The sequence below is a fragment of the Sorex araneus genome, chromosome 2 (assembly GCF_027595985.1).
Source record: "Sorex araneus isolate mSorAra2 chromosome 2, mSorAra2.pri, whole genome shotgun sequence".
Classification (NCBI taxonomy): Eukaryota; Metazoa; Chordata; class Mammalia; order Eulipotyphla; family Soricidae; genus Sorex; species Sorex araneus.
Genome location: NC_073303.1, coordinates 311,914,654 through 311,931,859, shown reverse-complemented (window position 1 = coordinate 311,931,859; position 17,206 = coordinate 311,914,654). Strand labels below are relative to the sequence as shown.

At 42.0% G+C, this 17,206-nt stretch overlaps 1 protein-coding gene across 5 annotated transcripts in view; it reads right to left on the bottom strand.

Moving 5' to 3' along the window:
* Positions 1-16,397, bottom strand: part of GOLIM4 (golgi integral membrane protein 4) — a 97,332-nt gene extending 80,935 nt beyond the window's left edge. For all 5 annotated transcript variants that reach the window (XM_055127546.1, XM_055127542.1, XM_055127543.1 and 2 more), the window contains exon 1: positions 16,211-16,397. In XM_055127546.1, coding sequence (XP_054983521.1) covers positions 16,211-16,397 — 187 coding nt within the window. The remainder of the gene's footprint in view (positions 1-16,210) is intronic.
* Between the last annotated feature and the right edge of the window lie 809 nt (positions 16,398-17,206).

Here is a 17,206-nt window from a genome sequence, read left to right as displayed (position 1 = left end):
TCTGGAGGTCTTCGGCTGCGGGCACTCTGCTCGGGGCAGGGAGGAAAACTCAACCCACCCCCTCTGAGGGGCCCCAGTGAAGACAAGTGTCCATACAAAATAACTAATATTAAGAAATAGATTATGGGACTGGAGCAACAACACAGCTGGTAGGGCATTTGCCTTGCCCGAGGCCAACCCAGGTTCAATTACCAGCATCCCATATGGTCCCCTGAGCATCACCAGGAGTAATTCCTGAGTGCAGAGTCAGGAATAATCCCTGTGCATTGCCAGGTGTGACCCAAAAAGAAAAAAAATAGAAGCATGATGTTAATTAAGATGTTAAGTTATTGGACTAAGGAGAGGAGAAACACCCCTAATTTGTCCTTTAGTGGAAGAAGGGCTTTCATATGTTAATTGTGCTACCCCTAATACAGAGTTTGGGAAAGACCATAGCAGCAAGATGGAGCACAGAGAGACTAGCAAGGGGGCCAGAGAGGTAAGCGTGTAGGGGAAGAATGCAGAAACAGGTGCGTGGAGAAATGAAAGACCAGGCTTCGAGATGGAGCATGGAGAGATGAGCGGGAGATAGGAGGAGCCGGGAACGAGGGGGCAGTGTGAGACTGGAATGGGGAGCTTAGTGAAACGAGAACAGGTGCGTGGAGAGAATGGAATAAATGGCAACTGATCACCAACCGGCCTGGCGGCCCCGTTTCCTCCTTCATCCACCCATGGCACTGGCAGTCTGGGATGGGCGAGTGGTTCAAGTCCACTGAACACAGGCGGTGAGAAGGAGAGCTGCCGGGGCTTTCCCTGGCTGTTAAGAGATTACGCACTCTAGGGCTACTCTGTGCTCCGGGGTCAGGTATTACTCATGGCAGTGCTAAGACAACCATGTGGCTGCAGGACGCAATGTCTAGCCATGAACTTAGCCCTGTAAATTGTCTTTCTCTGGTCTGAGACTCCCAGAAGTTTACCCTGGGATCCAGTCCCTGGTGGAACCTGCCTGGGTCCTCTAGGGCACCAAAGAGGTAGAGAAACACACCACTGAGAGCGGAAAGGTGAGGAGGCACAGTAGCGGCATAGCCATTAAAACCTCTGTAGACGTAAAGAGGTGAAGAAGATGGGTGGCACGTAGGCTCCAAGGAAACCAGTTATCAAAGCCCATATGAGTAAGCATTGAGAAATTCTTCTGGGGGGAATCTCCCAAGTGTAACTCCGGGGGTCTGGGTCATTCCCTACTGGCAAGTCTTGACAAACCAGGCAAAATGATCCAATGCTAGTTTCCCAAGGATGCTTCAGCAAGTTGGATCTGTGCTAGAGATCTCAAAGACTATACCCCACACCTTGCGATACTAGAGAACCAAGTGTTTCCAGAGATCAAACATGTGCCTTAATCCCTATGTTATCTTCTTGGCCCTAGGTAAAGCATTAATTATTTGATAGAATCTAAAGAGTAGAGCTCTCTGCAGTCCCCTCAAAAAAAATTATATGGTGCACACATACTCATATACTCATTCTCTCTCTCTCTCTCTCTCTCTCTCTCTCTCTCTCTCTCTCTCTCTCTCTCTCTCTCTCCTTCTCCCTCTCTCCCTCTCATAGCAGAAGATTATGAATAATATCAAAAGCTTATTTTAGCTCCAGGTTGAGGGACCTTTGAAAACTGCTCATAAGAACCTGAGTTAGGGGGGCTGGAGCGATAGCACAGTGGGTAGGGCGTTTGCCTTGCACGCGGCCGACCCGGGTTCAAATCCCAGCATCCCATATGGTCCCCTGAGCACCGCCAGGAGTAATTCCTGAGTGTAGAACCAGGAATAACCCCTGTGCATCGCCGGGTGTGACCCAAAAAGCAAAAAAAAAAAAAAAAAAAGAACCTGAGTTAGGACTAACAAGTGAATCTCGAAACAGAGCAGCTCACTGCAGAGAAGTCTCCGGACCTTGCGCTGGGCTGACTTTACTGGGGCACCTCGGATGGAAGCCAGTGTCCTCTCACCCCCTGCCCCAAATGAACCCCAGCAGCCACAAACTTCCAGATCCCAATAACCACCACCCTCACAGGATCTTCACAGGTTCACCCTGGGCTCCCCACATAAGGAGAAAAAAAATCCACTGAAAACCCAGGTATGTGGGACCAGCCTCAGGGGTCAGGAATGGGCAGCCCCTTCCATCTCCCCGCCCTTGCAGGATTCTAGCTATCATGCCCACCAACTGCCGCCAGGTGTCACTTACGACACTAGCAGCCACGATCCAGAACTCACACACGAATGGCAGAGCTGAGCAGCTCACTGCAGACATGTCCCCAGACCCCAGTTATTTAAAATTTCAGAATTCCAGGACATCTAATACTACTTTTTTTACTTTTTATAGAATTACTGTGAGACAGACCTTTACAGACATCTCGTACTATTCATACAAGCAATACAAAATAAATTATATAGCATCTGCCCATGGGGCAGGCTTGAATGGTGGTGGAAAAATTCGAAATAACAGCAGTGGGAAGGTGTAATGGTGGTAGATTGGTGTTGAAATATTGAATGTAATCAATTATTGTGAACAACTTTACGAAAATAAAAAATAAGTAAGATTTTAAAAAGATCCTGAGTTAGCATTTAAGCAATTGTGCATCAGTCTTAGGTGTGTCCCTGTTTTGCTAAGTCACTTCTATTACTCTAAATTTAAAATGAGAATAACTTAGCATACTGTTTACACTACATCATATGATTGCTTCAAGGCCAAATTAAATAAGAAATATAAAATAATTTTGAAAGTGTTAATTTCTCACATAAATGTGATGCATTTTTGAAAAAAATAAAGTCTAGGAATACAATTTAATTAAATGCCCTTTAAATCCTAAGTCAAGATTCTTCTTGAATTAGAAGGGTATAGAATAGATAGAGCTTTGACGGAATATAACTAAGCACTAAATACCCTATTAGAATTTCAGCCACTTTCTAGAAGGTTCACAGAGAAGTCAAATTCCAGTAGACCTGAAAGGACCTCCAGGGGAAGAAACTGCCCTAAAGCAGTGTTTCAAAGCCCTTTTCAAATGACTGATGTTTTCAATTGCTGATGAAACCTATAGCTTCTGTTAGAAAAGAAGCAAACATACAGGTAAAAACAAAAATAAATAACAACAAAAAAATCCCCAACACTTACATACTTTGAAAAAGATCTTGAATGCCCAAGGAACAAAAATTTAAAGTATCACCCTTAAGAAAAACAAAATCACCAACTATGTGATCTTAAGACATGAGTTGTTGGTAGGTGACAGGCACTTCTGAGAACTGCTGGTCAACAAGAGCAACAAAGCAATCTTCTTTTAGCTTCGTTGGGTTCAGCCTTCACTCAAGCTAGTACTGTATTGGGAAAGTCTTATGAAACTATCTTGGGATCTAGATAAGGATCCCACAGACACTCATAAATACTATTGTTGCAGCTAGATAATGACTATTGCTTCAACAGAAAGTGGTAATCCTTATTCCAGAAGCAAAAACGGTTTGAGGGAAAAAACATTACTGAAAGTCACCCCAAGAACTACAATGTGCTACACTGTCCAACATGGATAGATTTTTTTTCCCAACATGGAAGGGTGGGGGGGTTGGAGGGTGTTGAAAAGGCAATGAAGAACATGGATGAGATGATACACCAAGGAATTCAACAGCACCCAGGTGAATATTGCCAAGAGAGGAAGTCCACAGCAAGCAAGCAAAGACAGTAACAATGACAATCATGACAGCAACCTGACACCCAAATACACAGGAGTGAGACAGGAACTCACTGGTTCCACAGAAACTCAACAGCATGTTCTCTATGACAAGAACATTCTTCGTTCTTATGTGAAATATGTTCTCAAACACATTTTAACAAAATATTCTCTACTTCTCATTTCATCTTTGACAGAAATATTTAAGAAAGTACAGTGGCAAGCCAATGGAAAGTATGAGTATTTCTAATGATTACGTATTTCTAATTATTAAACTGTTTAGAAGAGTGATCTCAAAAGCACATGTTCAGAACACATTTAATGGTTTTCACGCTTTTTTTTTTATCATATTAATATGATAAAGAAATTCTTAATTTGCAAAATGTTTAACTTTCAAAGGAGTACAAATCAAAAGTACAAGTCATGAAAATTATGTTCTTTCCATAAATCAAAGATATTTATCTTTTTAGAAAGGAAAGAGTGCAAGACTTCAACTTAAAAAAAGGGAGAACATAACAGTTCTAAAAATTCTCAGCTTTTCAAAACTTCTAACAGTGCTAAAATTAAGAAACAGCTTCCAAGCCGTGATCCAGGGGACTGTCAGAAAATACAATACAAAGCAGTCTAAAGATAGGTCTGTGGGTGTGGTTTCTGAAATCCCGAGGAGCACAATTTAACCCGATTACAGAACCCAATAAATTAAATTTATGGGTGTGACTCTCATATCCTTTCTAAAGTCCCTTAGGTCAATATCTCCCTTCTCTTGGGGAATATACACCTCCAAGATCTAAACTAGGTAAGGTTTCTCTCTCTGATAAAGTAAGCCCTAACAAATTTCACAGAACATCCATAAACTCATGTGGAAGTTTATAGATAAGATTTTACCAGTCAAAACTGCCAGTTTAGACTGAAAGAAACAGCACTACAAATACCGAATAAAAATTAAAGATCACAGATCCTAAAGTTCTACCGTCAAGAAGCCAAATGAAAACAGATGTAAACAACTTTCATGGAAAAGAATGATTTAAAAGGTGGAAATAGACCAAAGGGCAGAGTGAACAGCAAGCCCCTAACTGAAATCAACATTTTCTATCTGAATTTCAGATTTGATATGGACCAGTTATCCTAGTTGTCTTCTATTTTCTACTTTTGGACAAGAATACGTAGGTATTCTGTGCATGCCCCTGCCAGATATTGCTCGCATTGAGGTCAGGTAGACTAACTCATTTCACGGAACTACAGAGGAAGAACTGGTGAAGTGGTACATAATACCCTAGGAACCTAATCCACATGTAAACCAAATTTAGACACCTCACTGATTTTGACCTGATGCTCATTTACACAGTCAAGAACATTTTTTTTTATCTTCTCATTCACATCAGTATAATTTAACATAGTAAACAGCATCAAACTTAGAAACAGGATATAAGGTTCTCTGATACTTGCTAACTAATTAAAGAATGGTGCAAGAGCAGTTACAGATTTGTAATATCATACTACTAAAGTATACTTAATTACTGAATCATACTTTATTACTGAAATATGCTTTACTGAGTACACTAGTTGCAGTACATTGCTAAAGCAGTGCTAAAGAACAAGTATATTTAATATCAATTGTTCTGTAGCAGAAAGTAATCAAATAATAGCGTCTGATTTTATGTTTAGAATATTTTATAGCACTATGCTTACTGTCAAGAGTATATAAGTATATCAAGGCTTCAGGTACCTCAATTCAAAAATTATTTTTATAATAAAAATTCCACTTAAGGAGGAAGTTTTAGATAAGATGGATAAGATAAGATTTAGATGAAATTTTAACTCTTCTAAACTACATATTTTTCTTAAAAATCTACTTACTCTCAAAAGAAGAAAAATGCTGCCATTCAAAAGTACTCTAATGTTTTATCCTTCAAAATGATAGCCCTTATTTTACTCCTATTAACTATCACAGTGTGACATTTTATAGATGAAAGACAGTTAAAGCTGTACATTTTTTAATACCATACTTTTATAAAAACAATTAATTTTAGGCTTCTGTCCCTTCAGGCTATGAGCCTATTATTTAGTGAGGTTTTAAGTAAAAGATAAAGACTGGCATATCCTCGGATAAGCATTCACTGGCCAACAAAAACAAAACCCACAAATATGGCACTCAGAAATAGCATCATTCGAAACACAACCCTGTCTCTGCGAGAACAAAGAAAGTGCTGCTAGTGTCCAGACTTGGCCAGGCACAGCGGAAGCGACTCTGAAGTCAGAGGAGCAACTGTGCTGAGCGGAGACACACTGCAAGTGATTTATCCGTCATTACTAAATTGTAAGAGCTTGTGAATCTGATTCAGTCATATAGTGCTTCTTAAACTTCAGACCTGGAGGCCATCAATACACGAGATATTTCTATACACTGCAAAATCTATAGGTCCTCTAAGAGCCAGAGTGTTAGTCCACGGCTGTCCGGGGCTGAATACCAGCGCTGCATTTGGTTCCCCAACACTGCCAGAGTGATCCCTGCCCACAGAGGGGAGCCTCAACACCCCCTGGTGTGACCAAACAAGCGCCTCCAGAAAAAAAGGTAAGTAAGTACTCTGGATCACAAATACTTAATTTTCCCCTTAAACTTCAAAACAGGAATTTTAAATACTACTTATAAATAGAAATAACCATGTGCATGAATTAGAGAATGATAACTATAAAATAATTGCAATAAATTAACAAAATGATTAATAAATTCCAGCTACCTAGCTGTTGGTGGCTTGAAGAAAACATATGAGTAACTGTCTCCAGAAATGGGATTCTTAACATCAGACTGAGTTTCTTCTTGAATTGTCAAGAAAACACTAACTAGAAATTCAAAAGGACACCCCAGTGTCCTAAACTGGATTTGCTGTATTAAATAATCACATGTTAATTTTGATCCTAAATTTTATCATGACCCACCTAACCACAAATATTGTTATGAGACACTAAAATAATTTTAAGGGCAATGCTGCAAAAAGCTGCTATACTATAAAAAGAACACTTTAGAAATTAGTAAGATTGTAATGCTCAGTTTTATCATATTATACCTTGACAAAGCAAGTTAATAAATTCTTCTGAACATGCGTCTGATACTGAAGAGCCTGTAACTAAAATGAGAAAATGCATATAATATACCAAGTACAATAACTAGAGATGGAAGATATTCAATGGATGTTACTTTGTTTTTGTTTCATTTTTTGGTGTTGGGGTGACACCCAACAGCGCTCCTGGCTTGCTCCTGGCTCTGCACTCAGAGATCACTCCTGGCAGTGCTCGGGGAACCATAAGTGGTGCCCAGTATCTAACCTAGGTAGGAGGTACTCACAAGGCAAATACCCACTGTAATATCCATCTCTCCAGCCATTAGGTGTAATATCTTTTTAAGTAATTTAACTTTTTTTGGACTGGAGCAATAGCACAGTAGGTAGGACATTTGCCTTGCACGCGGCCGACCCCAGTTCAATTTCTCCGTCCCTCTCGGAGAGCCCGGCAAGCTACCAAGAGTACCTCGCCCGCACGGCAGAGCCTGGCAAGCTAGCCATGGCGTATTCGATATGTGAAAAACAGTAACAAGTCTTACAATGGAGACCTTACTAGTGCCCATTCGAGCAAACTAATGAACAATGGAACTGCAGTGCTATAGTGCAGTGCTTTTTTTTCAATAAATTTTCAGAATTTATCATGAAAAATTCACTTCAAATGACTGTTTTGAAAAGAAAATATGCCTGTATATTTCTTTTGTAATAAAACTATATAATTTCCACTTTCAACCAAAACTATAAAAGCCTCCGGGGACTAAAAGATAAAGGTAGAAAAAAAATCAAGAACACTTGCTTGTCAAAATTTTAAAAAAACAACACTGGGTTGTTACCATGAAAGGTATTTTAGGGTCTTTTTTTCTTTTTAACAAAATAAAGAGTTAAAATTTTAAAAGGGTTTCTACCACACTGGTGAAAAAGACTGATTCAAATTTTACAAAACTAACTCAAATAAAAGCTTCTGCCCATTAGGACAGAACTCACAAAAGAGCCAGATTGAGATCACAACCAGAAACACTATTAACTGGTAGACTGAGTAAACATAGTAGCTCAAGTCTGCAGCCCAGAATCACCTGATGCAGAGATTAGGTCCCATTACTACCTCATGTAGTGGTTATTATCTCGAGAATTTGTGCTAGTCACTTTCGATTTATTATTTCTAATTCATACGAGCTAGACATTGTTATACACGATTAACATGAAGTAACCAAAGTTCCCAGAGGTTGACTGTCAAGGTCATTGGTCAGGGAGGTCATGCTATGGATAAACACCTGAACAGTATGCAAACGACTGTCTAATGCAAAACCCACTTTCACTTCACTGTTTCTTTTTAGGCAAAATGTGAGCTTTTAGAAGCCATAAATCATTAGTAGCCACTTTTGTCTCACTCCAGCATTCTAGAATCTCTAGAAATCCTTTGCTTTTGGCTTTAGTCTTCATCTCTTCAACACCAATTTCCTCATCCCTTGAATCAGTGAAACCTGACCCTGTCTATGCACCAGCTCACTAAAAATTATCCTTAGTGGCTCAAGAGAAGGAAGGCACTTGCCTAGCAAGCAGCAGACTCCTAGCACCAAATGAGGTCCCCACCATGAGTGTTCCCTGAGCACAGAGCCAAGAATGAGCCCTGAGTATTACCAGACTGGCCCCAAAACTAGCCGAACCCCCCAAATAAGAAGAAAAACAAAGAGTCCTTAATAAAGGAAGAGGTTAAGAAAAAGCCAAGGTACAGCTTTTAATCTAACTGGGACTTCATTTAAAGCTAGCATTTAAAATAGTGAGCAATTCCTTTACATAGTAACTAATACTGGTATATTCCAATTTATAGAGATAACTACAGAAAGACACAACTTAGAATCATAAATATTTGTGTGAATTATATATAACAGAATGCTTAAATTATTTAATGGAGCACTGTTTTTCAAAAGATACCTAGAAGCTTTATTTTTAATTTAAGAAAAGAATTTGGGGTAGAAAGACAGTATAGCAGGTAGGGCATTTGCCTTGCACACAGGAGACTGGGGTTTGATCCCTTGCATCCCATATGATCCCCTGAGCATCATCAAGAATATTTCCTGAGTGCAGACCCAGAGTGACACTTGAGCACTGCCAGTGTGTCCCAGAAACAAAACAACAAAGAAATGAAATTTAAGGCAGAGTTTTAAAACTATTGAATTTGAAGATTATTTACTTCTGTTCCAATTTTGAGATGGAGAAGAATTAAAAGCATCGTGATAAATATCTCCTAAAAACTGCAAGAGGAACTTCAGAAAAAATGTCTATTTAATAAACAATGTTACTCACAAGTCCTAACTTTGCATTTGAAAATGAGTATACCTACCACATATTATTACACACACTCGAGTCACAATCACTGAGTTCTATATAAAACTGCTGCACAAGGTTCTTCAAAAGTCCGATATACAAGACATACCTTTCCAACACTACTAATGTTCAAGATAAACAATATTACTAACCTGATAGTTACATTTAATAAAAGATACAGAGAAATTAAATAAATTGACCAGACTGATGGTTAAAAAAAAGAAAGAAAAAAAGATATTCAAGTTCTCTGGTCTATGCTACTATAGTTCATGTCCCACCGTATGTAAGTATATTTGTAACCAGAAAATAACACAGTCACATATTTGAGCACCTCCTCTATGCCAGACACCTGACACTGACAATTAAGTACTTTTAAAAGTCTCCTTTGAGCTAAAGGACTTATTCATTTGTTTGACTTATTTTTTTTAAGCCACACAGGGGTGTTTAAGGGCAACTCCTGGATCTGCTCGGAAGATGCTTCTCCCAGTGCTCTCAGTACCAGTTGGTGACTGGAACTGATTCCTAACCTCCCCTGAAGGGCTCAGTCTGGGAGGCTCTCTCTCAAGTCCTGGAGGCATTTCAAAAGGCATTCTTTTTTTCAAGAATGAGAGAGAAGAAAGCGACATGATAAAAGCAATCCCGTTCACAATTGTGCCTCAAAAAATCAAGTACCTCAGAATCAACTTAAGTAAGGAGGTAAAGGACTTGTATAATGAAAACTACAAAACACTACTTCAGGAAATAAAAGAGGGCACGAGCACGAGGAAATGGAAAGACATCCCCTGCTCATGGATTGGAAGAATTAATATTGTCAAAATGGCAATATTCCCCAAAGCATTGTACAAATTCAATGTGATCCCTATAAGATTACCCTTGACATTCTTCAAAGAAATGGAGCAAGTGCTCCTGAAATTCATATGAACAATAAGCCCCCACGAATAGCTAAAGCAATTCTTGGGAAAAAGAAAATAGGAGGAATCAACCTCCCCAACTTCAAACTCTACTACAAAGCAATAGTAATTAAAACATCATGGTACTGGAACAAAGGCAGAGCTGCAGACCAATGGAACAGGGTTGAATACTCTGACATACATCCCAAATATATGATCATCTAATCTTTGATAAGGGAGCAAGAAATGTGAAGTAGAGCAAGGAAAGCATGTTTAATAAACTGTGCTGGCAAAACTGGACAGCTACATGCAAAAAAATGGGCTTAGATCTCCACCTATCACAATGTACAAAAGTCAGATCAAAATGGATTAAGGACCTCAACATCAGACCAGAATCCCTAAGGTACATTGAAGACAAGGTCGGCAAAACCCTCCAAGACATTGAAGCCAACGGTAAGCTGACACACCACTGGCCAACCAAGTGAAAACAGAGATAAATAAATGGGACTATCTCAAACTAAGAAGCTTCTGCACCTCAAAAGAAATAGTGACCAAAATACAAAGACAATCTACAGAATGGGAAAGGATATTTATGCAATACCCATCCGATAAAGGGTTGATATCAAGGATATACAATGCACTGGTTGAACTCCACAAGAAGAAAACTGCTGATCTGATCCAAAAACTGAGGTGATGAACAGAAACTTTCCCAAAGAAGAAATCCAAATGACTGAGAGGCACATGAGAAAATGTTCAACATCACTAATCATCAGGGAGATGCAGATCAAAACAACAATGAGATATCATCTCACATCACAGAGACTGGCCCACAGCCCAAAAAACAAAAGCAACTGGTATTGGCATGGATGTAGGGAGAAAGGGACCCTCCTTCATTGCTGGTGGGAATGCCAACTGGTTCAGCCCTTTTGGAAAACAATATGGACGATTCTCAAAAAATTAGAAATTGAGCTTCCATTTGACCCAGCCATACCACTCTTGGGAATATATCCCGGAGAGGCAAAAAGGTATAGTAGAGATGACATCTGCATTTCTATGTTCATTGCAGCACTGTTTACAATAGCCACAATCTGGAAAAAAACAGAGAGCCCAAAAACAATGACTGGTTAAAGAAACTTTGGTACATCTACACAATGGAATACTATGCTGCTGTCAGAAAAGATGAAGTCATGAAATTTGCATATAAGTGGATGAACATGGGAAATTTCATGTTGAATGAAATGAGTCAGAAAGAAAGAGAGACATAGAAAGATTGCACTCATATGTGGAATATAAAGTAGCAGAGAGGTACAAGCTTGCAATGATGCAATGATGCAATTTCTAGTAGAAATCTGTAATCAAAGTAAAGTGAAATTTATCAGTTACCCAGGCGGGGTAGGGGACTGGGGAGGTGGGGGGGTGGGGGGAGGTATACCTGTGATTCTTGGTGGTGGAATATGTGCACTGGTGAAGGGATGGGTGTTTGAGCATTGTATAACTGAGACTTAAACCTGAAAGCTTTGTAACTTTCCACATGGTGATTCAATAAAAAAAATAATAAATTAAAAAAAAATTGTTACACTTATCCCAGAAATAGTGCAAACTGACTGCCTACTTTTGACTATGCTGATAGAGAAGAATTAGTCAGTAACCCACATGCTGACTCTCAAATTTTAAATTGTTAAGCATCATCTTTAGAATAAGTCTTCAGATTTATGCTGATTTAGCAACTATCTCTTTACTGTTTATTTAGACATTATAAGAATATTAGCTATTCATAAAAAGTGATCCTGCTCATCTTAAATATTTACCCATATAAACTTAGAAACAGAAAAATAAAATATCATATTTGGATGAGAATCTACTTTCTGGCAGATATGTATTAAAAGCTTAATAGGTCTTATCTCATCTTCACAATAGTTCAAATACAATAAGACATTCTAATCTCCATAACATAACTCAGGAAAATGAGACCTAAGTTCAAAGAAGGATTTGCAGGGCTAGATCTTGAACTGAGCGCTCAGGGCACAGGGTAAATCAAAACAAAACAAAGATGTCTGACTTTCTTTGAAGCCAAGCAATGTAATGTAATGCTCAATTGGTTTTTGTTCCTGTATTTTGCCTCGTTGATTTCTGGTTAACACTCAGTGGTCTTCAGGGATTACCACTGTCTCTACACTGAGGAATCACTCCTGGCAATGCTTGGGGGACCATATGGGATGCCAGGGATCATACTGGGCCCACTGTGTGTAAGACAAGTGTCCTACCCACTGAACTATAGGGAAAATTATCAACTGGGTGTCAATTACAAAGGCTCAGATGAACTTATCTAGGTGCTGGCTGCCCAACTTCCTATCACTGTAGAAAGACAGTGGAGCATGGCCCTCTTGAAAGTAGCTTTAAAAAAATCGGGGGGCAGGGTTGGATCACACCAGTGGTGCTCAGGGGCCACTCCTAGTGTGCTCCAGGGACCATCTGAGTTGCCAAACACCATAGCAATCTTGTGCAATGCAGATATCCTAACCCCAGTGTTGGATAACATTGAGTCGTCCTTGCTCCTCCCGAAGGGAGCTTAGGTTTATTGAGTTACTCCCACAACAGTGCCCCTGAGGCACACCCAATTGCACCAAGCACTAATAATCCTGTACCGCTTTTCTCCTTCCTTTATGTCACTTGCATGGTTTAGCAATGTCCTTTTTGTACAGACACAGAAAGACAGTTGATGCTATGCCTTGTAACATAGGAGTTAATTGACTCCAAAATAATATTTACTCCAGAGCATCTATATTTACTTGACTTAAGCCTCAGTTACCCTTAGTTTCTAGCACTCCAAAAGCAGGGTTCCAACAAAGGGACTGATCAGACCCAGAGCAAACTGGAAGCCACCCTGGCATTGAAAGAGGACAAGCTAAGCGCCATCCATATAGTAAGTTAAGAGCATGGTCATGGGACAAACTCTGTCATGACCCAAAAAGAAGTAACTGAATCAAGGACCCTGCTGGGGTTAGGAAAGACTAACCTGGCCTGAGGACTATAGTCTGGGATATATAGCGAGAGGTCCCCAGGTAGAGCCAACCTTTAAGCTTAATTTATCTCTATGTTCATATAAAATGATTAAAAATATTATAAGATCTCCTAGTAAACTGTAGTGCTGAACCCTCAGACAAGATTTTGTCTTTGAGTTAATCCCTCAGAATTTCCCCTGCAGAAGTAGCTTTACCTATTTGTTGTGACAATGTTCAGCCCACCTATGTGAACCCTCACGCTTCATGATTTCTATATAGCTATGTTACAAGAGGCTAGAGGACTTTGAGGTCTATGAGGCGACTAGGATGAAAGAACTATGATGACCGGGACTACGACCAAAACTTGGACTACAACTGCACTGTAAGAGGGATATGGGACTACGCTGGGGAGGAGAGGGAAATAAACTACCGACCAGCCCGCAGTCCTGTTTCTCCACTCCCCCATCCTTCATCCATCCATCAGTCCTTCATCCGTCCGTCACCGTGGGCCAGCCAGGGGAATGGCTCTCGGCCATCGCATATGTCCACGCCTTTCTTAGAAACTCACACCCCAGTACTATCTTTACAGCCCTACAAAATTTTTCAGAGGTCAAACACTGCAGGTCAGAGATATTGCTGCTTATACATCAGTATGAACCCACATTTCACTATAAATAAAGTAATATAAGAAAGTGAGTAAGATACAGACAGGCTGGTAGACATTTATTTTTAGTTGGTGAGTGATTAAAGGATCCCCCATGTCACCCCCACCATGTCCATTTATGTGACTGTTCTATGACAACACATATTTGGGGTTAGATTTATCCTACTTTCAAAATAATCTCTAATGGGGGCTGGAGTGCTAGCACAGCGGGTAGGGCATTTGCCTTACACGCAGCCCTGGGTCCGATTCCTAGCATCCCACATGGTCCCCTGAGCACTGCTAGGAGTAATTCCTAAGTGCAGAGTCAGGAGTAATCCCTGTGCATCGCCGGGTGTGAACCAAAAAGAAAACAAACAAAAATAATAATGATCTCTGATTACAAACCATTATTAAACTGGTGATATAAATTGATTGATTTATAAGATCAAGCTACTTACATATTTTCAAACGTTGTGTCTGTGCATAAGTGTGTATATGCGTGTATGTGTGTTGTTAATAGGTCACTCACAGTGAAGTCTGCTCTTATCCCAGCCAGGTCAAGAGATCTCACACAATTCTTAAGACTGGGAATTATAAACCCTAAAGACCTATCTATGCAGGTGGTACTAAATAAAATGTCATTTGTCTTTGAAATAAATCAGAAGCTGCCTACTATAAAAAAAAAAAATCTTCTGTAAATGACCTGCAGATGTGAAATCCAAAATAAATGCTACAAAACTTTGTATCTATTTTTTAAAAGAAAATCATAGCCTGGTTGAAAAGTAATTTTCATGCGTAACGTTGTTTGGGAAGCACAATTGAGGAAAAAAAATTTAAAAAGATAAGATTTAGATCACTCGTTCAAATTAACTACTTTTTTAAATCTGCTGCTGCAAAACAAATACGGGTTGCAATGGTCTTCTACCATTGCTTAGCACCACCACCAAGAAAGGAAAAGGAGAAATTAAAAATTATTTTCAAAATGAAACAGTGTCCTCAAAAAGGCCATGAATGAGGGACCTTGATCACAAGTTCTGGCATTGGCAACTAAGCATTTTAAAGACAGTATTTTCTTGCTGTTACTTGAGTTTCCAAAAGAAGCAGAAAAACAGAGTGAGGACTGAGGCTAGACAAAAATTGTGTGGGATTCATAAAGTAACAATTCAAAATAATTGTGTTGATTGAATAAGTACATACCCGTCCCTCTTGGGTGAAAGGGACTGTGTTGTACGCAGAAATGTACCGGTGAGCAGACAGAGCATCAAGCTCTCAAGGGTCCCTTAAGCCAAGAGACCAAGATGTCAAGCTCATGGACTCCTCCAGATACCCACTCCAGCCACATGTGAAGAATCCAGTCCTGCTCTCTTACCAATAAATGGGAACTTTTCTCCGTGGTCTAACAGTACTGAGCTTCAGAGGGAAGTTGCTAATGTTTTTAAGTAAATAAATAAACATCTAGAACAATAATTAATCGGTCAATTTCAACAAGTTTAAAGGAACAGAATTTCAAACTGAAGACTACATCAAAACAAGTTTTCCTTCTGAACCAAGCCTAGCTCACATATTTTTACTGCCTGTGGTTATACAGCTACAGTAAGCTAAAAATATTCCCCTTTCTTCTAAATTGGGAAAAGCAAATAAAACTAAGAAATCAGCTGTGTATTATTTCTCTCATCTTAAATTTTTATTTTAACGGGACGACAGTGCTACAGTGCTACTAGAAAAAAACTCAAAATAGCTAAAGCAAAGAAAAAGCATCTGTTTTATATTTGTATATACAAAGACAAATCCATTTACACAGCTTGTCTCTTCATAGCAATAAGAAATAAACTACATTTGCATTATCAGCAACACTCAATATTTTACTACTCACAGCATTATTGTTTTCTTTTGCGGGTTAAGAGGAGGGCTGCAGAATGTGTTGAAAAGTAACCACAATAGAAGTAAAAGCTTTCCAAAAATACGCATAGGAAGGCTGTGCTTTTCAGTAAGACCACATGGTGCTTACTCTGCAGTCATGCATCATTTATGTTTCTGAAATTTACATTAAATGAGATTCGAAAATAGAATACTGGCTTAAGTCATTCCGCAGACCTTGCTTCCCAAGCTAACACTCTCACACACCTTCTCCCTACGATAAACTAAAAGTCAAATAAACTTGCCCCCACTCCACCGCCCCCCAGCAACTGCCCCGCAAATCATACTCCTAGCAGGTGAACAACGGCAATCAGAGGACGACCCAGCCTATCTAAGGTCACCCTACAGGGCTGACGGGGAGGAAACTTGCAGGTCTAATTTCTATCCGTCTGGACCACTGGTCTGAAGCAGACTTGAAAAAAGCACCACGGTTCTAGAAAAGTCAAGCCGCCAGGCCCCAAGAGATGGGCCACAGAAGTGGCGGGAAGTTTGTCCGGTCCAGCAGCCCGAACTGCCAGGGGGCCTCTGACAAGTGCTCGGGGAGAGGGACTGCGAAGACGGGCAGATGCCAGCACCTTCGAAGGTAACCGCGGCCCCAGGACGGGGGCGGAGGGGGGGGGCGTGTCTCCTACAGAGCCCGCCTGGCGTCCCGGCGGGTCAGAGGGGCACCCCGGGGCGCGTTCCCCCGGCCGTACCTTGTAACTGGGCGGACAGGGACTCCTGGTGCTGCTGGTACTTGAGCGCCACCGCCTCCGCTTTCTGCAGCTGCGTCTGCAGCTCGTAGTAGAGCATCGCGCCGTAGAGGAAGCCGAAGACCACGGTCAGGAGCAGCAGCGTCTGCAGGACCCGCTTCTGCTTTCGGGAGCACATGCCATTGCCCATCGTCCCGCCCGCAGCCGCGGCCCCCGGGCCGCGGGAGTCTCAGCAGCGGGGCCCGCAGGCGGCGGCCGGACACGGCATGGGCGGGACGCGGGACGCAGGACCCCGGAGCCGGCGGAGGGAGGCGGCGCCGCTCAGCCCCCGCGCGCCGCGGGCCGCGCGCCCATGGGCGCCGCCGAACTTGGGCGAGGGTGGCGCCGCGCGAGAGCCGGGGCCCGGGCGGGGGCCCTCGGCATACTTCGGGCGCGCCGGCCGCGCCCCGGGCCTCTCCCCACTTTCTGCCCCGCGGCCCGGCCCGGCTCCGAGTTCCGCCCCGACGGTCCCGGGCCTTGAGGGGGTCTCTACGGCGCGACTCCGGCGTCCCTAAGCCGGGAGCGGCGCGAGTGCCAGGCCGACCACGGCTTCCGCGCTACAGTCGCACTCTGGCGGCCGCCACCGCAGGGTGCCCGATCTCGGCTGCCCGGGGCAGGTCTGGGAACGGCGGGGCCGAGCGCTAAACCGCCGCCGCCTACCCAACTTACGTGTCACCCACGGCCCCGCTCTCTCGGCCAGCGGGATTCCGGGAGGAAGTCCCACTCGCGCTCGCCGCTGATTGGTCCGGCCGAGCCCCGCTCCCGCCCTCCAGGGAGGCAGTACAGGGCTCGATTGGACGCCCGCTCTGTCTGTCCGACCTCTGGCCGAGGCCGCACCTTCTCGCGCACCGCGGGCTCGGGCTCAGGGCCGAGTCTCCGGCCCGGCCGCACCCACGTGGGGCGCAATTGTGTGGGGAGTGGTGGGGGGCCGGGACGGTAGGCGGCGGCGCACTGACGGTT